Source organism: Gouania willdenowi, chromosome 20, assembly GCF_900634775.1.
Source record: "Gouania willdenowi chromosome 20, fGouWil2.1, whole genome shotgun sequence".
NCBI lineage: Eukaryota > Metazoa > Chordata > Actinopteri > Blenniiformes > Gobiesocidae > Gouania > Gouania willdenowi.
The window spans coordinates 8,008,928-8,030,006 of record NC_041063.1 but is presented as its reverse complement, the minus strand read 5'-3'; the positions used below and the strand labels follow the sequence as shown (position 1 = coordinate 8,030,006).

The 21,079-nt window shown below is 36.7% G+C and overlaps 1 protein-coding gene across 1 annotated transcript in view; it reads right to left on the bottom strand.

Annotated features, from left to right (window-relative positions):
* The window catches only part of LOC114454273 (pinopsin-like), a 35,217-nt gene that overhangs the window by 10,840 nt on the left and 3,298 nt on the right, over positions 1–21,079 (bottom strand). The window contains exon 2 of the mRNA XM_028434603.1: positions 8,778–9,106. Coding sequence (XP_028290404.1) covers positions 8,778–9,106 — 329 coding nt within the window. The remainder of the gene's footprint in view (positions 1–8,777; positions 9,107–21,079) is intronic.

Here is a 21,079-nt window from a genome sequence, read left to right as displayed (position 1 = left end):
CTTATTAAAGGGGGTAAACGCCTTAATTTTGTCCCGGTAAGTTGAGGAAGTGTACAGCCCTCTTGCTGCAGCCATCTCACTGTAGCGGGGTCGCTTTAAGTCGCTTGAAAAGTTCATATTTTTAAACTATCAAATCACGCAAATCACGTCGCTTGAAGTTGCGTCATTCACATTGATTTTGAATATCATCTAGTCGCTTCAGTCGCGTTCGGTGTGAACACACTGAAAGTTTAGTGACCTTTGTGGCTAAATTAGCGGTGATTTTACGCTGTCCTTGGTGCTGAAACATGGCAGATGTGACAGCTGTCACTCACAGACGTAACGGGCGATTGTCTGTGCTTCTTTCACGCTGATTCATCATTCTTTTATTAAACATTGAGGTTCATTGGCTGGTTGTGTTCACATGATATTATTGACCCATTTAGTTAGCAAAAGGCGCTTGAAAAAATGTATTCTGTGATATTTTTGTCTCTCTCTTACTGTCGGAACAACACGTGGCCTGTGTTCCAGGACCTGATGATTTACAAATTAAGCACTGGATGGGAGGTATATATATATATATATATATAGTATATATCAGTGACGTGCTGTGAGCACTAAGGTTGGGTAGGCAGGGCGTTGCAAAGACCACTAATGTCGACACCAATGACAATTCCATATGTTTCTGCTGGCAAGTGTTAATCTAACAAAAATCAACATCATAAAACACCATTAAAGAAACAATTACTTAATAGCCTCCACACTCTCCCAACAAGATATATCTCATGACATGGCAGCACATCCGTTGTTTGTGTTGGAAACACAGAAACACGGAGAAAATGACGACAACAACAACAACTCAGAACAGTCTCAGTGAGGAGCATCCACAAGGTCAATCCTTCCTTTCACTGTGGAAAGAAGAAAACATGTTCTGACCTTACCTTTGCTGAAGCTCTGGTAACTCAGGTATTGGTCTTCCATCTTTTAAAAGCTGTCGTTTTTCCTCAAAAAAAAGTTTATTTATTGTCTCTCATTTTTCTTTCTCATCCATCCTGTAGTGTTATCCCGCCCACTAGCTAGAGAACGTTGCAGCAGCGGCCATGCGATATCATTCACTAATGCACTGTGAACTTACATATAGCATTTAGCATAGCACGGTTACGTCCAAAGGCAGTGCAGAGAGCTGCCTTTGGACATAAATGGTTTTCATCTTGGGGAACTGACTGCACATGTGCAAACACCTAAAAACACGCTATGGGAACAGAGGCAGAGCAGCAATGTGCTTTTGGGAGAGGGTGTGGCCTCCTCCTGCCTTACAGCAGAGTGAGACTGTGCAGCGTCTCCGCCTTACCAGGAAATAGCGATGTTTAGTCATTTGGGCTATGAAAAGCACAAAATATTGACACTTTCAAACTTATAGGTACTGTAGGTTATCAGAAAAGTAAAAATAAATAATTTATAATTATATTATAATTAAAAAATAATCAAAATATCAATTCATCCTTGGGTAGGCACTGCCTACCTTACCTACCCTGACTACACATCACGGGTACAATATATATATAATAAATAGGATCCAACAGGAAAACTTGCTGATAGGTTTTTTAAAAACAATATTGAAGGAACCCTCAGACTGGATTATGTGTTCAATGAAAAAGAGAAATGTAATAACTTTGAAACAACTTTCATAGCGTCAGCAATAAAAAGCAAAGCAAAAGCAGAATGCAGTATCTGCACAACAGTTACTGAACTTTGGGAAACAAACTGTGCCGTCTGAGTTTTGCTGCTGTATTTTGGAACGTGGAGATCAAGCAATGGATTCATAGCCAGAACTTTTCCTTCATCTTTACAATTCTTCAATTTCATTTTGCAGATGTTTTTATCCAAAGCGATGTTCAACATGAATATTTAGAGATGAATGGACTTCCTCAACAACCCACAGTGATGGACCAGGTTGGATTAGAACCAACGACCCATAATGCAATGCACACTACGTGTTTGATTAAAGAAAAGATCTTTAAATTAATTAAACTCAAGCTCTTCCTTTGCATTTTCACAGAACTCTTTCTCTGCATCTGATTTAATGAATAACTGAGAAGTGAGACATTAAAGCACTTAAACGTGACTGTTTGATGTCGTTGGATCAAAGTTTCTAATAAATGATTAAGTGCAAAGCAACATCAGTAATCAAAAATATCAGCCATCAGAAAAACAACTGTTCCATTTATTCAGTTAACATTCTTTAGTTTCGCGTTATAACTTACATAAAACTGAGTTATTCACTGTATATTTGGCAATTGAAAATTGTCAAATATACTGTTCTCGAAGGAGTTCTCATTTTTCTTTCACAACTTGATTTGTCCTTGAACTCCTCCTAGGCTATTAATGCAGCACTAATGACACGCGTCATCTCATAGGGCCAATGTCAAGGATGTGCAGTCGCCCTTTTTTGGAGCCAAAATATCAAGGTCCCGTCAACAAAATTTTTCATATCTCTATGAATATTTATTATACAAGTTCGATGCTTACATTTATGAAAAGCTCATTTCAAGTGGAGTATTTTATTTAGTTGGACCGAAGCTGCACGACCTACCAGTAAAAAGATCGGTAGGGGTCAAAGTTCCTGACGTCAAAAGACAAATAATATACTTTTTTCCTTATAACTTGGCCGATGGTACCATTGAACATTTCCTTTCAATGTGTGACCTTGACCTTTGCTGAAGGTCATGTTTAAGATCAAGAGCTCCTCAGAAAAATTCACAAAGTGAGACCTCAGGACGACAAAGCTCAGCGAAAACAATAAACATATTTTATTCCCTTTAACTTGGCTACAAATTGAGATACAGTGCTCAGACTGGTACCATTGAACAACATTTCCTTTCAATGTGTGACATTGACCTTCATTCAAGGTCATATTTAAGGTCAAGGTCAGTCTTCTGTTTTTCCGTCATTATTACTTTCATTTTCATTAGTAAAAATAACAAATATGTCAACAACTCCAGATACAGGTTGTCATTTTTGCCAATTTTTAATTGCCAAATACGTATTGGCCTTGCAAATACATGTCTCGCCTAGCTAAATGTGAATATTTCTGTTAAACTCCATCCACACTCATCTCAATATGCATTAACACACTGTTAAATAAAGCTTTATTTAAACGACTGAAATATAAGAAAATGGATCAATAAAATCCACATCCTCTAAGTCGCACTAGATGTTTTACACTCAGCAGATCAATAAGAAAACAATCACATCCGCTGCTTTAGAAACCACTTATTGATGGACAAACATTAGTGGGATTGGTTCATATAATCTGTATCAAAGAAATCAGATTACAACCAGTAATGGAGACGTAACTGCTTTAAGGAACAATGAGAACATCAACGATATGAAGATGGATCTAAGAGATGGGCTTGATCAGTGCTGTCAGTGGAACATCTACTGCTGATATTCAAAAGAAAAAAACTTACACATGGAAAAAGAAAAATAAGGAATCAAATGAACTCTCAGGTTTCCTCTGGGATTCTGTTCCTTCCTGCGTCTCTGGTTTCACGTTTGGATCAAACTGAGAAAGAAACATTACAGCTGCATTTACAGCACTGTCTCTGTTCAAAATGACCTTTAATATAAAGAATACCTGCATTTATCCCATCAGAAAACCAAGCTGTAAATGCCATCCCAACACTTATCCTGCTCCATCAAAATGTGTTCTATTCCAAAGATAAAGGGAGAAAATTATGTTGAAAACAAACAAATAATAAACAACCACCAAATAAAACAGAAGAAAAGAGATCATAGTAAGAATGAAGTAAAACACTATGCATCGTCTGGGGTCGCAAGACACTGGGAAGGGGGTCACCAAATGCCTTCAAGAAACTAAAAATATCTTCGACAACTACACCTATTTTCATCACTTTTTCTTGCCATATTTTTGCTGCTTTTAATGCATTTTTTCTACATTACTCCTATTTCTGACACTTCATCACATTTCAATGCCTTTACTGCAAATGTTTTTCCACTTTCAAGACATTTTCAGCACATATGTTGACCCATTATTGTCACTTTGAACCTCTTTTCATCATATTTCATGCTTATTTTTGCCCATTTAAATACATTCACCATTTTTCATCCCCATTATTTCCCAGTTTAAACTAATTGTTCCAATATTGACACTTTGAAATCTTCTTACCACTTTTTTCTGTCTGTTTTTGCCCAAGTTCTGTGGTTTTTAAAATCCCATTTCACCACCTTTTCCACCATTTTTGGTCACTTTGAACCCATTTTATTCCTGATTTCTATCTTTAAGATGACTATAATAAAAGTTCCTGGATAACAGTGGATAATATTCAGTGAATAAATGAATGCGTTTATCACAGATTCATAGAACACTGGATCATCATTTTGCTGACTTTATGGATGGACCCCAAAAATCTCTCCCCTTTATTCCCCCTTATAGATGACCCTGTCTCCACATGACTGTTCTTCAACGTTCATGTCTGTGTTCAACCACCTTCAGCTACAGTGGGGGTCCCTGCTCTCTGGAACCTTTATTTTGGGGGTCTGGGGCTGAAAAGGTTGAGAACCACTGGTCAGGACTCCATATCCCACAATGCAATGTACCAAACTTTTCCAACATTGTCAATAACAGCGTTTACAGTGGAGATTCATTCATTTTTTTTAAGCAAATAATCTTTTATTTATTGATCATGAAGCATACTGTGTATTTATCTGATTAAACATGATCGTCTCCTGCAGCTTTAAACTATCTAAACAGTAATAAAACTCTTTCTTTTGTTAGTTTCAGATTCATTCCCTGTGTCTTTGATGTGTGCGTACTGTGTGATTAAGGTCAAACAGGTTCCTTCTTTAAATCCTATTTTCCACTTTGATGAGCAGGAAAATGTGAATGATGAATTATTTCATTTGTGATGGAATGAAGATATTTGTCAAAGTCAAAGAGGTTGAGAAGTTTAGCTCACGTCTGCAGCTTCTCCTCCTCCTCAGAGCAACGCACACAGCTAGAAACGGGACACGGTGTGACAGCTGTCCCTGTCCTGCAGCATTACACTCACTTGTTCTACCGTTGCATCAGTGACAGGAATGATGCTCCACACGACTCTGTTTTATTCCTCATTTAATCAACTCAGACAAGTCTGTGGTAAAATAACTAATTCTAACTCCTGCTGCTGCTTACAGTCACACACACACCTACGGGATGTGCTTTATTTCCTGTGAGTTTGTGACATAAATAAAAGATCTGGTGAGTAAAATGCAGGAAATGAACAGGACTCACTACACGTTTAATCCAGGCTGAAGAAAACACTATTAATTTATTATTTTGCCTTTAATACAGACAATTTAAACGTGCTCTTAACGCTGAACGAATGCCAAACTTTGCTGTATTCTATACTTTCACTTTCTCAAATCTAGTTTGAATAAAAAGCTGTATAGAAAGATCTGAGCTGGCACATCTCGTTACTTTGTCACTAATCCTGGCAACAGCAAACATTATCAAAAGCTAATTCCAGAAAGAAAGAAAAAAGTCTCTGGAGACGACAAAAATGTGTGATATCACGACCCAAAATAGTCGGGAACCACTGATGTAATGTCACATACAATGTAGCCCTACAGTGAAATGTGTCTTTGAATTTTACCTATCCTGTTGACCGACAATATATAATAATTAAAAAAATAAAAAATAATAATAATAATCTGTAACCATGGGTAGTCTTAAATCGGCTAATGTGTAATTTGTGGCAATGCATGGAGGCTCCTGACTGCTAGTTGATTTGGATATCTACATACAGTTTCCAATTTTATTTATTTTTTTAATTCATGTACGCCCATGACAATTTGCATAACCCTGGGGGTACCCGAACCCCACTTTGCAAACCCACATTGGAGCATTGAATGAGTTTATTTCTATACTCTGTTTTATCCTGTATGACAGAATTATGAATAAAATATTCTTTTGTTTGAATGAATCCTCCAATGTGTGCCTTTGAATTTAGATTGTTTACCAACAAAGAGAAAAATCCCACTTTATTAATAATTATTTACTCTGGGTCCTTATCTTTACTAAAGGCCAATATTAAAGTCAGTTTTAGACGATGTGATGCTCCCAGCTTTGTGGGCTCAGTTTGATGAGTTTGAGCTCAGAACTCAACCCCATCCTGTGGCTTTGGGATGAGACGACGGGTCAGGCCTTGTTGTTCAACATCAGTGCCTGACTTACTAAATAAATGGGCACAGAAACACTTTAACATCATATAGATAAATAGATGTAGATAAGGCAAGAATGAGCTTGGAGCTGCTTGTTTAAATGATAAAAGCTATAGGAGACGATCATGTTTTATCAGATAAATATAAAGTATTGACCACCTCATGGATCAATAAATCAAAGATTATTTGCAAGGGAACAAAATATATAAACGGTTGAAATTGTTGCTCTAATGTTTTTTTTTTTATCTCCACTGTAAACGCTCTCTTACATTTTTGGAATCGTTTGGTGGATTGCCTTTAAATTCAAATATATTTTCTGTGTATTCATTTCATGATTTTCCATAAATGAATAATATCGATTGCAAACTTCAGTCTTACGAAGTAGAAAATTACAGAAAATTGTGCAAAATTTAATTGATTGACAGTCCTAAAAAAAGTTTTTTATTAAAATATTCAATGATTCTTTGACAAAAACATATGAATAAATTCTGTGACAGTAATAATGGGTAGTTTAATGAGACTTTACTGCTCCCATCATAGAGCAGATTTTACAGCTTATTTGATGAAATGCCAAATCTTCCCTTGGACAGCTTTAAAATATAACCTTTCAAACTAAAAGTCCTTCTTAGTTTACTGCAGCGCACGTCCATTAATGCAGGACAATGGATCCAAACAGCTGGAGACAACAGCAGGTTTACTTCTTTAGTTCTTTACATAGATGATGCGTTTTCAACCTTAGCACAAATACAACCACTGTAGATAAAGGATGGTTTATTTAAGGTAAAATGAACTAAAAAATGCACTAAAATTAAATTAAATGAAGTTCAACATTAAGAAAAAAGTATTAAGTGAAAATGATGTAGTGAAGAAAAATCTAGAATAACTGTTTGTGCAGGTGATGCTAGCGTTAGCATCAACAGACAATCACTGACATCTAACACTAACTACTCGTCTCCTGTGACTCACTGACACAATCCTAAACAACTGTATTTCTATACTTTCACTTTGTGAATCTAGTTTAACTAAAATGCAGTAAAACAAAAATCTGAGCTCAAACATGATCAAAAACTAATTCTTGATATCAAAATGGGGAAACAATAAAAAAAACAAGGTTAGGAACCACTGCACTAAATACTGTTTCATTCACTTATTTATACAATTTGATTCTTTAAAATGTGTGTTATCACTCATTCATTCCATCATTATGATCTATAGATGCTTTGAAATAGTTTCCTAAGCAAAATGTTGTCTACAAAAACTTCTAATCAGATTATTATCTCTTCCTCACAGTAGTTTTAATCCTGGTCGTAATTCAAGTAAAATATGTTTATACCATCATTATAATCCAGTTTTATTTCAGCCATAAAGTGTCCATGTGGTCACTGAGCTCTGTCTTGAGGCCTTCAGAATCAGCAGCGTGTTTGGCTATGGAAGTGTTAGCACAGGTTTACACGGGGCACTTTTCATTGAAAGCTGATGGTTTTTCCATCTTTCCTTGACGTCTACGCACACACATACTGTAACCTGTGGTTCACCTCCAGCTGGAGGTTGATTACTGCGGTGATGCTGATAAAGATCAGATTCAAAGAGTTTATAAAGAGCACACAGCATGGAGACTGTTGTTCATCAGCTTCCACATTTGGAGAGGATGATAAAGATGATGAAGATGAAGCAGCTCAGCGTGAGTAGAACAGTCCAGATGACCAAAGGTGAGCTCAGAACATTCCTCCTAAACTCCTGCTGATTTAGTTACTCATTAATCTGTTTATGTATAACATTGATGGATGTTTGAATGTTGCAATGATACAGTATATATAACCTGAGTCGAGAAATTACACCTGAAGCAAATTAAAAATAAATATTTAGTTTAGCTTTGACAAAACCACAACAATAGCTTTTTTAAATAAACTAGAGGTGGGACTTGATTAAAACAATTAGCAGCTAGCTTTGAGGCGCTATCTGCTACAGGTTTAGTATTGAGGCTCGAGCTGCTACATGTTTAGTATTGAGGCTCGAGCTGCTACATGTTTAGTATTGAGGCTCGAGCTGCTACATGTTTAGTATTGAGGCTCGAGCTGCTACATGTTTAGCATTGAGGTTGTTGTGTTTGTAACAACTTAAAGTAGAATAAGACGGAGATGGAGCATCCACAGATGTCTTTTACTTGAACAGCCGGTTACACACAGAGCCTGAGCACAGCTATATGTTTAGCATTGAGGCACTAGCTGCTAGATGTTTAGCATTGAGGCGCTAGCTGCTACATGTTTAGCATTGAGGCGCTAGCTGCTACCCCTGCCACAAACTTTCACACAACCGGGCTTTAGCCTTCCATCCAGTGTTTTTATTTAAACTAAAATTAACGCCCATGAAGCACAGCAACGACTTCTCCTCTGGTTCTCCTGTTTCTTGTGTTGTGGTCTGTGCATCAGTTTTATTGGTATACCAGGAACTTAAGCAATGATAAAGGTTCCATGCTGTTTGGAGTGAAAAAAAGAAGAAAAATAGATAGAAACTATAGAACCTATAACAGCACTAGAACCGATAGAACCGATAGAAGCTTGGTGTGTGACCCTCACCTGACGAATGGCGAGCATCAGTTTGCTGTAGGAGTACAGGATGATGCTGAAGGGCAGCACCAGGCAGAAGGTAAACAAACAGACGATGTAGGAGACGTTGTTGGGTGTCTGTGTCTTCCAGTCCACTGAGCAGGTGGTACCGGGACCCTCGGGACCGTATTTGCTCCAGCCAAGCAACGGGGGAACCGTCCAGGCGATGGAGTAGAGCCACGAGAAACAAATCCCTCCGAGCGCCGGCCGGAAGTTCCTGCTGTTGGCCAGAGTCGGAGAGATCATGGTGCAGTAACGCTCGTAGGAGAGAACGGCCAGAGAAATTAGGGAGACAATTCCTGTACAGGAAAGAAGAACGAAATTATTTAACTCTAAATAACACAAATGAACACTAACTAAATGTATGATCTGAGAGCACAGGGAACAGCTGATCAACTTTCATATTTGCTTCCTAAAGCAAACCTAAACTGGGTTTCTTATTGGTTTTGGACGTGTTCTTTGAAAGATTCACTGAAAACTATGGCTGGGCAATGTGAACCAAAGCACACATCTCAATATTTTTTCTCAAATTGTCAATATACAATATAAATCTTGATGTTTTAACCCCGATCAATTTGCTGATGTAAAAAGCCTTTTTTAACAAACAGCTGCACAATATGTTCCACTTCTGTCTTTTTCTCCTCTAAAGCAGTGTTTCTCAACCTTTTCAGGCCACGAACCCCAAAATAAAGATCCCAGAGAGCAGGGACCCCCACTGTAGCTGAAAGTGGTTGAACACAGACATGAACATTATAGAACAGTCATGTGGAGACAGGACCATCTATAAGGGAGAATAAAGGGGAGAGATTTTTGGGGCCCATCCATAAAGTCAGCAAAATGATGATCTATTGTTCTATGAATCTGTGATTCATCTGAAAAATATCAAATCAATCTTTGTCATTGCACATGTTACAAAGCAACATAGCAACTAAATTACGTTTCAGTTACATCCCGTCCAAGAAACATGAAAAGACAATCACATATAACATGGGAGGACAGGGGAAGTAGAACTGTGAGTCGCCACTAGGGCAGCGCCCCGTATTTCTTAGATACAAAGTGGAAAACAGGAAGTAAGAAGAGAGGTGAAAAAAGGCAGGTCCCAAACTATGCTCCTTTAGTATGGGGGCACAGTGTGGGATTAGGAAAAAAACTCTACAACACATAGAAGCACCAAAAAACACAATTACAACAGAATTCAAAGACATAGCACATAACACATGTGGGCGAGGGGGAGGATTGCAGCCAGCCACTGGGGGGGGCTGGCAAGCAGCCACACGAGTGCAACGCCACACCCCTCCTGCAGCCACAACGTGGGGGGGAGGGGGGATAAGGGACCAAAGAAGGTGTTGAGTTATGATCTCGTTCACCTCATCTGTGCACAGTTGAGTCCATCGTCTGATGACGTGAAATGACATTGGATAGATTTGATTCAGAAACAAAGTTCCCAGGTGATAGCTGTGATGGGAAACAAACATCCTGGAGAATAAAGAGATAAACTGGCTGGCTGTCTTGGGGAGTCAATGAAGATAAAGATTGATTTTGGCAGGCAAAGCACAGTTTCCGTGGAGTCCGGGTCCCGGAGCAGTAAATCCAGTATGGTGGCCCTTTAACTTCCATGCCGAGCTGTCAACTTCTCCAAGTTAGATTACATCTCACGTAGACGTTCAAAAGTAGCAACCTGCTGACTTCTGAGTTTGTTTATCACATGAGTCTGAGTGTTAAGAGCCCTGCACAATCCGTCAAAAATGACAAGCAGCCTTCCCAAAACAGCTGCCAAAGTTTTTCGAACTTTGTGATGAATAAGCAAACTGTCAGCTCCAATCAGCAGCATACCTGTTATCATAATTCCAATCATGTAAATGTCTTCCATGTCCTCAATGGAAAGGATAGAAAGACACACTGTCCTCCACTTATCCCATGAGTCCAGCGTGTATCCGGCAGCAAACTTTCCGTCAGGACAGGCGGGCTCGCCTCTGCCCATTCTTTTGTGTGGTCGATTTCATTGAGAGACCAGCTGATCAATTCCATAATTTAGGTTTTGGATAGAGATGTAGAGAGAGGATCCTTTTAGATTCTGACAAAACACAGCACAAAACAAGCCAGCAACAGCAAGGGCAGATAAGGAGAGGGAGAGAAAAAAAGCCTCCGCCTTCATTGAGAGCAAGTGAAGAATATCCAGAAAATGTACTATTATTTGGGGCATAGTATATCGTCATCTTAGAGATGTAAATCCTTGTTTTAATCAGAAATAAAATGCGTTTAAAGTAACCAAAAATGGTGAAAAAGGTGGTGAAATGGAATTTTAAAAACCAAAGAAATTGGTTAAAAGTTGCAAATTATAGAGTGGGCAAAAACAAACAAAAGTGGTAAAAAGGGTTCAAAGTATCAATAGTGGCAAAAATGGGGGAGGGGAGGTTGGGGTAAAGCAGGAACAATTAGTTTAAACTGGCAAATAATGGGCCTGAAAAATCGTGAATATGGTTAAATTGGCAAAAATAATCATGAAATATGGTGAAAAGAGGTTAAAAGAGACAATAATGGGTCAACATGTGTGACATTAGGTGGAAAAGTAGTGGAAAGGGTTTATAAGTGCTGAAAATGTATTGGAAGTAGAAAAATTGTGCAGAAAAGGCATTGAAATGTGATGTAGAAGTGTCAGAAATTAGAGTAATGAAGCAAAAATGCATTAAAAGGCGCAAAAATATGGCGTGAAAATAGGTTAAAATATGAAAAGTTTGGTGTAGTTGCAGAAAAAGGGTAAAAATAAGCAAAAATGGTCTCAACAATTGCTCAGAAAATATTGCTAGGTTCTTGAAGGCATCTGGCGAACCCCTCACAGTGTCAGAAGAGAGTTCAGCAATGACAATAACAAAGGCTGTAAAATACAACACAAAAATTAATTTTATTGACATAATGTCTCCTTCAGTATTAGCAGGATCAACTGCATGAAAATGGATAGAACAGAAAAATGATATTGGACAAGTGAGTGTTTAGAGGAGGAAGAGGTTAATGGGATTGGAGTGAGATTAGCCATTGGTTCTGGTCTGATCATTAATATTTTTAAAAGGCTCTGTGTGTGTGTGTGTGTGTGTGTGTGTGTGTGTGTGTGTGTGTGTGTGTGTGTGTGTGTGTGTGTGTGTGTGTGTGTGTGTGTGTGTGTGTGTGTGTGTGTGTGTGTTTGTGTGTGTGTGTGTGTGTGTGTGTGTGTGTGTGTGTGTGTGTGTGTGTGTGACAGTTTTACATTTATTAATCAAATCAAATCTTCATCTGATCATCATCTCACACACGTTTCAAGGTGACGTGTTTACTTGTTTCTCACTCAGAGTTACTCACTCCTACAACCTTCACAAAGAGCATCTGGGATTAAAACCCACAACCTCCTTTAGCTAATGAGCAGCATTAACGTCTATTATTCTAAGTTTATCCTTTTGCTTTGTAAAAAGGAAACGTAATGAATCAATGTTTCATTGAACAAAAATCAGTAATTAGCAACAAAAGATTCCTCCTCTACTTGTCTTTATTTCTAATTGTTATAATTGTGTTACTTTGGGATCCTCAAGTGGTTTGGTTTATAATCAGTGTTAATCATCACAGGCCCTTCACATTAGTCAGGCTGATTTAAAGAGGAAGCAACACTTTAATCACTAAATACACAATTAACAGCCATGATTGGATGAAATTACAGATGTTCTATATTAGGTTTATACCTATAATAGACCATCTAACGCTGACCTGACTGTAGGTCACATTATGTCCATGGAAACAATAGGTTAGAACTTCAGTCATTGAAAAAGCATTTGTAATCGATAAGGCTGCAACAACGAATCGATACAATTGATAAAAATCGACTATTAAAAGCGTTGGCAACAAATTTCAATCTTGATTCGTTGCATCGTGGGATTTAACACAAGTTTTTGTGAGTGCACGCACCATGAGTGTTTGTGTGCGTCGACGCAGAGTGTTTGCGCACCTCAAGTGTGGTGCGCGCACCACGAGTGTTTGTGTGTGCATGCACCTCGAGTGTTATTGTGTGCGCGCACCACGAGTGTTATTGTGTGTGTTATTGTGTGTGCGCGCACCTCGAGTGTTTGTGTGTGCGCGCAACTCGAGTGTTTGTGTGTGCGCGCAACTCGAGCGTTTGTGTGTGCGCGCAACTCGAGTGTTTGTGTGTGCGCGCATCACGAGCGTTTGTGTGTGCGCGCAACTCGAGTGTTTGTGTGTGCGCGCATCACGAGTGTTTTTGTGTGTGCGCGCACCACGAGTGTTATTGTGTGTGCACGCATCACGAGCGTTTGTGTGTGCGCGCAACTCGAGTGTTTGTGTGTGCGCGCATCACGAGTGTTTGTGTGTGTGCGCGCACCACGAGTGTTATTGTGTGTGCGGGCGTACGAGTAATGGTGTGTTTGTGTGTGTGCGCACTAATGTTATCGTGTGTGCGCATGATTATTTGTTTGTGTGTGCGCGACAGTGTTTGTGTGTTTTTGTGTTCTGAAACGTTCATGTCCTGTGTGGCTAAATTAGCTGTGATTTTGCGCTGTCCTTGGTGCTGAAACTTGGCAGATGTGACAGCTGTCACTCAGCGTGAGAGATGGATGATCCGTAACGGGTGATTGTCTGTGCTTCTTTAACGCTGATTCATCATTCTTTTATTAAACATTTAGATTCATTGGTTGTTTGTGTTCACGTGATATTATTGGCCCATTTAGTGAGCGAAAGGCGCTTTAAAAAATTTATTTTATGATATTTTTGTCTCTCTTTTACTGCCAGAACAACTCGCGGCGTGGTCTGAGGGTCACTACATGTCAGAATAAAAGCACAGGTTTTGCATCCTTCACTGATTTACTAAACAAACATGTCTAATCAAATCACACATTTAACTCTGTCTAACAGTGAGAGAATGGAATCAATGGAGGTCAAAGTTCATGTAATGATCTATGAGAGCACGATTTACTAACATTTTACTACCAATAATGCACACCAATAGGGCTGGGCAATATGGACCAAAATTCACTTCTCGAAATTTCTTCTCAAAATGGCGATGTACAATATAAATCTCGATAATTTTAATTCAAATAAAGTCTGAGCAGAAAGACAATTCTGTGTTAATTTTGCTGATGAAAAATGCCACATAGGCTAAAAAGGCTAAAATTGGAATACAAATTAACTTCAAAAACATGGGCAACAAGCAGCCCCAAAAGTAAACACACAAAATGACAGCAAAAAATACTCAAAATGACTAGAATAACACAAATTAACAGAGAGATACACAAAAGAACAACACTTATTTGAAACCAACAAAGAGTGCCCTACTGCTAGCTTGCTCTATGTATTTCTTTTCAGATTCTACATCACAAATACTTGTATATAAAATACACAAAATCAGAAAACAATGCAAAATGGGACAACAAAAATGCACAAAAGAACCACAAAAATACACAAAAGGACACAAAAAGAAAACACAATGGGCCAACAGAAGTAAATAAAAGAACACAAATAAACTAAAGGACAACAAAAGACACAAAAGGAGAAAAAATACACAATAGGTCAGCAATAATCTAATAACATACATACCAAAAGATACACAAAACGACTCGGAAAGACGTATAAAATTACCAAAAAATACATAAAAGAACAATAAAGAATACATAGGACAACAAAATACACAAAAGGAGTAAATGAAATACACAATGTGACATTTATTAAAAAAACAGCTGATCAATATGAGCCACTGTAGTCTGTTTCTCCTCTAAGGGACAGCACGTGTGAGTGAGTTCTGTAGTGTTGCTTGTTTAGGGAAATGTCTGGGTTAGAACACACTCAGTGATAGGGATGTAACGATTCACTCAACTCCCAATATGATTCGATTCACGATACTGGGTTCACGATACGATTCTCTCACGATTTATTTTACAAAATGGGACTGTAGACAAATTTTTTTTTTGGGAAAAAAACTAGAAAATACTGTACTATTTTCCTTTTATTTTTCATTGTCAAAAGAATTCCTTGATAAACTATTCAAAACAATGCAATTTAACTAAAAATAAATCTTGAATGAAATAAATAAAGGAATAATACAAATGAAAATTAAGCCTATTAATTTAAATTCTGGTTCTATAATAAACAATGCAAAACTGCATAATAGTTATTTTTCTTTTAAAAGTGCAACTGAAAATGTATTTTGTGCCTTAACAATTGGACTTTAAAAAAAAAAACCTTGATTACACTGATTTACGTCATATTTGTTTGGACCAGCAGAGGGCGCTGGTAACACAGTAGTCGGTTGGCATGCAGATATCTTGCAGTGAAGAAGAGAAGCTATGCTAGCAGACAGAGCTAATAGAAAAACGTGACTTTTACAGATATTCTTTCGGTGCTAAAGGGGTAATGAATCATTTATTAACATATTTAAGAGTAGAAGGCAGCCAGAAAGAAAGTATTAGCAGACTCCGCCCGCCTCCTACACTTGTGGATAGCGCCCTCTGCCGGTTAAAAAAAGTACTGCGATTCAATTTTCATAAAATCGATATCAACCGTGATACCTATGAATCGATTTTTAACTGCCTTACGATTAATCGTTACATCCCTACTCAGTGATCATCTAACTGAGTTTTTCAAAACAAGTATTTTAATACAAAATAAGCTATGAAAAAAATTTATATATATATATATATATATATATATATATATATATATATATATATATATATATATATCAATATAAGTGATATTGTAATTTTTTATATCGCCAAAATAGACAACTTAATATATGAATCTCGATATATTGCCCAGCCCTACACACCAATATTTACCCAATGTCACAAAAACAAGAACAATCTCACACAATTAAAGTTCAACATGTTGGAACGTAACGTTGATCAGTCCAACAAGAGAAAAAGATGAAATCCATCAACAAAGACATTAACTACATATCACTGCTAATCTAGCTATTGTTACTGTGTCATTTTAAAACATATAATTCACGTCTGAAATAGAAACTGTTCAATGATGAAATCTCTCTGACTGACAGACTAAAAAACGACTCAGAAATTTCATATGAAGGTATGAAAGAATGGAAATGAAAAGTTCAGTAAAGTTCCACAGTAGGAACAACTGTTAAAAATAAAGTCATGCAAGCGAGAATATGACTAAATACAACAACAAAACAACACAAGCACAAAGAGACTGAACTCATCCATAAAGGAAACACAACGGGTCTGTACCACGAAGCTGGATCAGTATATCCTGATATGTGTGCGTTAGTTTCTGCTAACCAAACATTCTTAAGTGTCTATTTGTACGGTTGCTTTACAGACAAACCCCGGTGCTATTGGTACGATTACCAAAGTACACGTACGTATCGTCTTAGGGTTAGGGATAGAGTTAGGTTATTTATAACCCAATATCGCAATCACTTTTAGGGTTAGGGTTACAGTAAGGTTTAGTCACGTGACCAAAACTGGCCAAAAAGGGAAACTGCGTACGGATAGAATGTCGGTATAGTGATATGGCAATCATACGGATAGCCACTGCCAACATTCTCTGTACTATGAAGCAGGATATAAACACGTTCACTAAACCAGGGGATTTCAGCCTGGCTACGTACGAGCTCCTGTGACACTGGGCGGAGTTAGTAGTATCACACCAATCACAATTACAGAGAAACTGTGGAGAGCAACTTACGTCACTATTGAGGAAGAATTCTTTAAAAATATGAAGAATTCAAATCCATAATTCAGAAAAAGCAGTAAGTAATTAATGAAGGAATGGATGAGTTTTAATGCTTAAATTAATGAGATTAATCAATATTAATCCATGGGAGAGCAAACGGACACTGATCAGTTTTGCATCAGGTCATTTTCTAAGAGATCTGATTGGTCAGGAGGCGGGGCTTTAGTACTCGCTCAGATCTGATCCAGTTCATAATCTAGTCCAAACCTGGTTAGGTGTTCCACCTAAGTTACCATGGTGATTTCGCCCTATAAGAAGTTAACCAGCATCATAGTACAGGACACACCGATTCAATCCAGGAAGTTAGCGAGAGAAAAGAGGTAATCCAGATTTGTAGTACAGGCCCAAAATGCTCAGAGTGAAATATAAACACTGGATAGTGACTAAATGCTTTTCTTATTCATGGTTGTTTTTGTTTTTTTCATTTTGAGGTCATGGTTTACAGGAGGATCTGATACGGCTGCTGTGAGAATTTATTGAACAACACATTGACAGATCGCTACAAAGAGTTAAACTACAAAGCTGGATGAACAGAACAGACATCTCTCTGTTAGCTTCACCTGATCAAACTTTAGTAATCACTCTTTTTACGTCATCCATTAATAACTTCAGTCATTTATTGCTCAGAAAATAAAAGATTCTTCAAATAGACACCGACTGAAACATTTACAATGTTTTCATTTAAAAAAGAAATGTCTTCAAGTGTTGTGCTTTGTCTTTTACCTACAGCATCTGGTCCAACAGCTTTTAAACTGAGCTACATTTAGCAAGTCTTTTTAAAAACTCAATATTTGCACATTTGCCAAAGATCAACTGTGGATAAACAGATCCAGACTTTAATTTAGTCACTTTATCTCCAGGCAGAATTCAGCAGATGTTACTGAGTCCAGATGTTAGGAGTCGACTTTGCGTGTGTGTGTGTGTGTGTGTGTGTGTGTCTCCTACTTCATTACCGACGCTTCATCACACCCAACTTTAGATTTTCTTTTATTTATTTTTTAGCATCAGTATTTTTATTAAAGGAAAAATAACAAATCAAATAAACTATTAAATCTTTCCTTCCTACTTTTTTAAATTCCAGTTGATTCCCAACATAAAGAACATGTGAACTTTACTGAAAAGATACAAATGATTGACACTCTTTAAATATGGTTTAAATTTTTATTATATTTGTTTTTGATAACAGTTACACTGTTATTCTTGCCTTGTCTTTTTCATGTGTATTTATTATTTGCGTAACCCTATTTCTCATATTGTATAAACTAAATCTGGCAATAAAACAGTTTCTAATACAGATTTATTTATTTATTTATTTATTAGAGGTGGGACCAAACACAAAGTTCACAATATGATAGATGATAATGGGCTCATGATAACGATACGTCTTGTGACATTTTAACATTACAGTATTTTGTTGCAAGATATATCATCCAATGTTTAATATTTATTAGTTCAGTGTGTTCTTACAATAAAGTAATACCAACCAACCAGAATATTAGACAAGGTTAACCATCTGATGTGCTACGCATTCACCCCAACTATGTCTGACCTACAGCTCTACATATTGAACTATTATCTTATGTTCATATTTATTTTTGTTTCTAATGTCTGATCTTATGTTATTATGTTGCTGCAAAAGTGAATTTCTCCTCTGGATCAATAAAGGAGTATTCTATTCTATTCTATTCTATTCTATTCTATATTTGTAAGGTGAGAGCAACAACCAGAGGTGGCAAAAGTACTAGTCTTTAGAAAGTATTGCTTATTGAATAAAAAAAAATGACTCTGATAAAAGTAAAAGTACTGAAGTTGCTCCCTCACTTGGTTATATGCTCCTAAATGTAATTAAGTAAAAAGTAAAACAAATGTCTCTTCAATAATAAAACAGGGTTTTTAAAACCAACAAATTCCATATATTTTGCTTTTTTAAGAACTTGTAGAAAATTAGTACATGGAAATAAATTCAATTTGTTACCTTTGAACACCTGAATAATTTAGCACTCATTATAAATAACATTTGTAAATAAAATGTAAAAAAAAATATGTCAATAATGCAAATGCTCAATTAAACCCAGAGCAGCATTTTTAAGAATTTAAAAATGTTAAATCAACGTCATCTTCTAAGGTCTTAAAGGTAAAAAGCTCATCTTAAAATGTAAGGAGTAGAAAGTACAGATATTTGTTTAAAAAAGTAAGGAGTAAAAGTAAAAAGTAGCCAAAAATAATTCATAAATACTCAAGTAAAGTACAGATACCAGAAAAAAACTACTTTAGTACAGTAACAAAGTATTTGTACTACAACAAAAACGGACGTCATAGTGGAAATATTCGGAATAAAACTGGAGCAAATAATGCATCTTAAAATACAGTATTTAATTTACAGTATTTTTTAAAGCTGTGCAGAGCTTTACTTTCAGCTCGTGCAGCTCTACCCAGAATGCATCATTAACATGAATGTGACAGAGATAAAGTGTCTCAATGCCCTGCAGAGGTTCGTCACATTCTCTTCTCATTTCACATTTCCTGAAACATTAAACGCTGCAGTGACTCGTGGGGAAACCCTGAGTAGGAGTGAGTTTCACTAAGAACAAAACCCACTGATATCTAATATTATGGCTTGCAGCAGCCGTTTGTGCTGATGATGCATTTCTTTACCAATGGATGATATCACTGAGCTAATAATCAACTGTTGGTGTTGATAAAGGATGTTTGGGGAGAGAAACGTGCACACCAGTGCAGTTTTTGGTTTAAAAAAGGACACAATGACTGCAAACATGCAAACTTATCTTTCTCAGATAATTCATTAAAATATTAGCTTGGAGCAAATTCTGTGTCTTTGACAAAAAACAAAAAAAGATGTTTTTAAAGCAGCTGAAGTGATCTGACAGTGTTTGATGGAAGTTTCTAAAATAGCTCTAATGTCATGTGATAAATGTCTCATCATTGGATGATGTCACTGCAGAAAACTGTTCTATAACTGAGCACATTTATCATTTACCAGATTCACATTTTATGTTTCACAATTTACACAATTCTGTTTCATGGTTTTACACGTTTTACGTCACGTTAGGGCTGCACAATTAATCGAGTTTTAATCGTGATCACGATTTTGGTTGCCACGATTGAATTAACTTGATCGTCAACAATATTTCTATTTAAAATAGAGGCTCAGTACTCAGTACTCAGTGTATTTATTCAGTTAGACTTTAGTACATTTTAAATCATTGGGTTAGATTTTTTTAAATCATTTCATTTATTATAATTCCCTTTTAAAGCATTAATTTTGCACTGTAAACTATGTTGTTTGTTTAAAAGAAGTGCAATAAAAACACATATTCTTCCCTAATGTTATAAATAATTGTGATTATAATCGTGATTACAATATTGATCAAAATAATCGTGAGGATCATTTTGGCCATAATCGTGCAGCCCTACATCACGTTGCACTTTTGCGTATCATCGTCCTTTCATTTTTAGATACTTTACTGGCTATTAAACTTCACTAAATCATACCAAACATGATAAATAGGATTAATACAGACAAATACTGCTTTAAATTAAGGTTGAAATGCTTCAGATTATTTACAAAATCAGGATAGTTATGCTAAAATCACATAAGATTACATTGCAAGAGCGACGTTAGCCACATGCTAACCGTTAGCGACTAATTTAACAGGAAAAAACCAATAGAAATGTGTGCTATGATCCTAAAATGTATAATTTCCTCCAACCAGAGAATCACCCTCATGTTTAGCACTAAATCCCTCACAGCGTGTGATTGTAGAGAATGCAGAATAATGTGAACCAACACAAGAAAAACACACTTCAGATGAAGTCACAGGATAACATGATCACTACTCCATCAGTTACATGTAACAAAATATCTTAAACAAGATTATGGGTGGAAATGAACTTATTTGTCAAACTTTTTAGACATTCAATCACTTATTTTGGTAAAAAAAAAAAAAAAAAAAGGTGTGTAAATGTGTGATATTGTCTAAAAACAGTCATGTGAAAAATGTCTGTGTCATTTTGGAGCCTGATTTTTGTTTTCTTTTTATTAGAGAGGTGGATTTCTCTGATTCAGAACGTGAATTCCATTTTTTTCTGTCAGTTTTCCAACACAGTCATAATTTGGGGTTTTGATTATTGAGGGATTTTAGCCTCTGAGATTAACTTAAACATGTTAAAAACACACTTAGTATGCAGCTCTGTATTAATTTTAAATCACAGGATAACATGATCACTACTTGATCTGTTACACATAGCTAACAGGATAACGACAATGGGCAAAAGTGGACACATTGTCAATCTTTCTACATATTCAATCATCAGTTTTTTGCTAATAAATAGTGTGCAAGTGTGTGGATTTTGTCCCAAAATATTCACGTGATATATTTGTGTGTGTGTTGGGCCTGATTTTAAATAAAGAGCAAATTCAAGGGACAGGGGGAGCATTGCCCCCCAGTGGTCAAAACTTTTCATTACAGTTTTCCCCAAATTAATTTGAAAAATTCTGCAGCTTTGATTCTAACATATTAGTG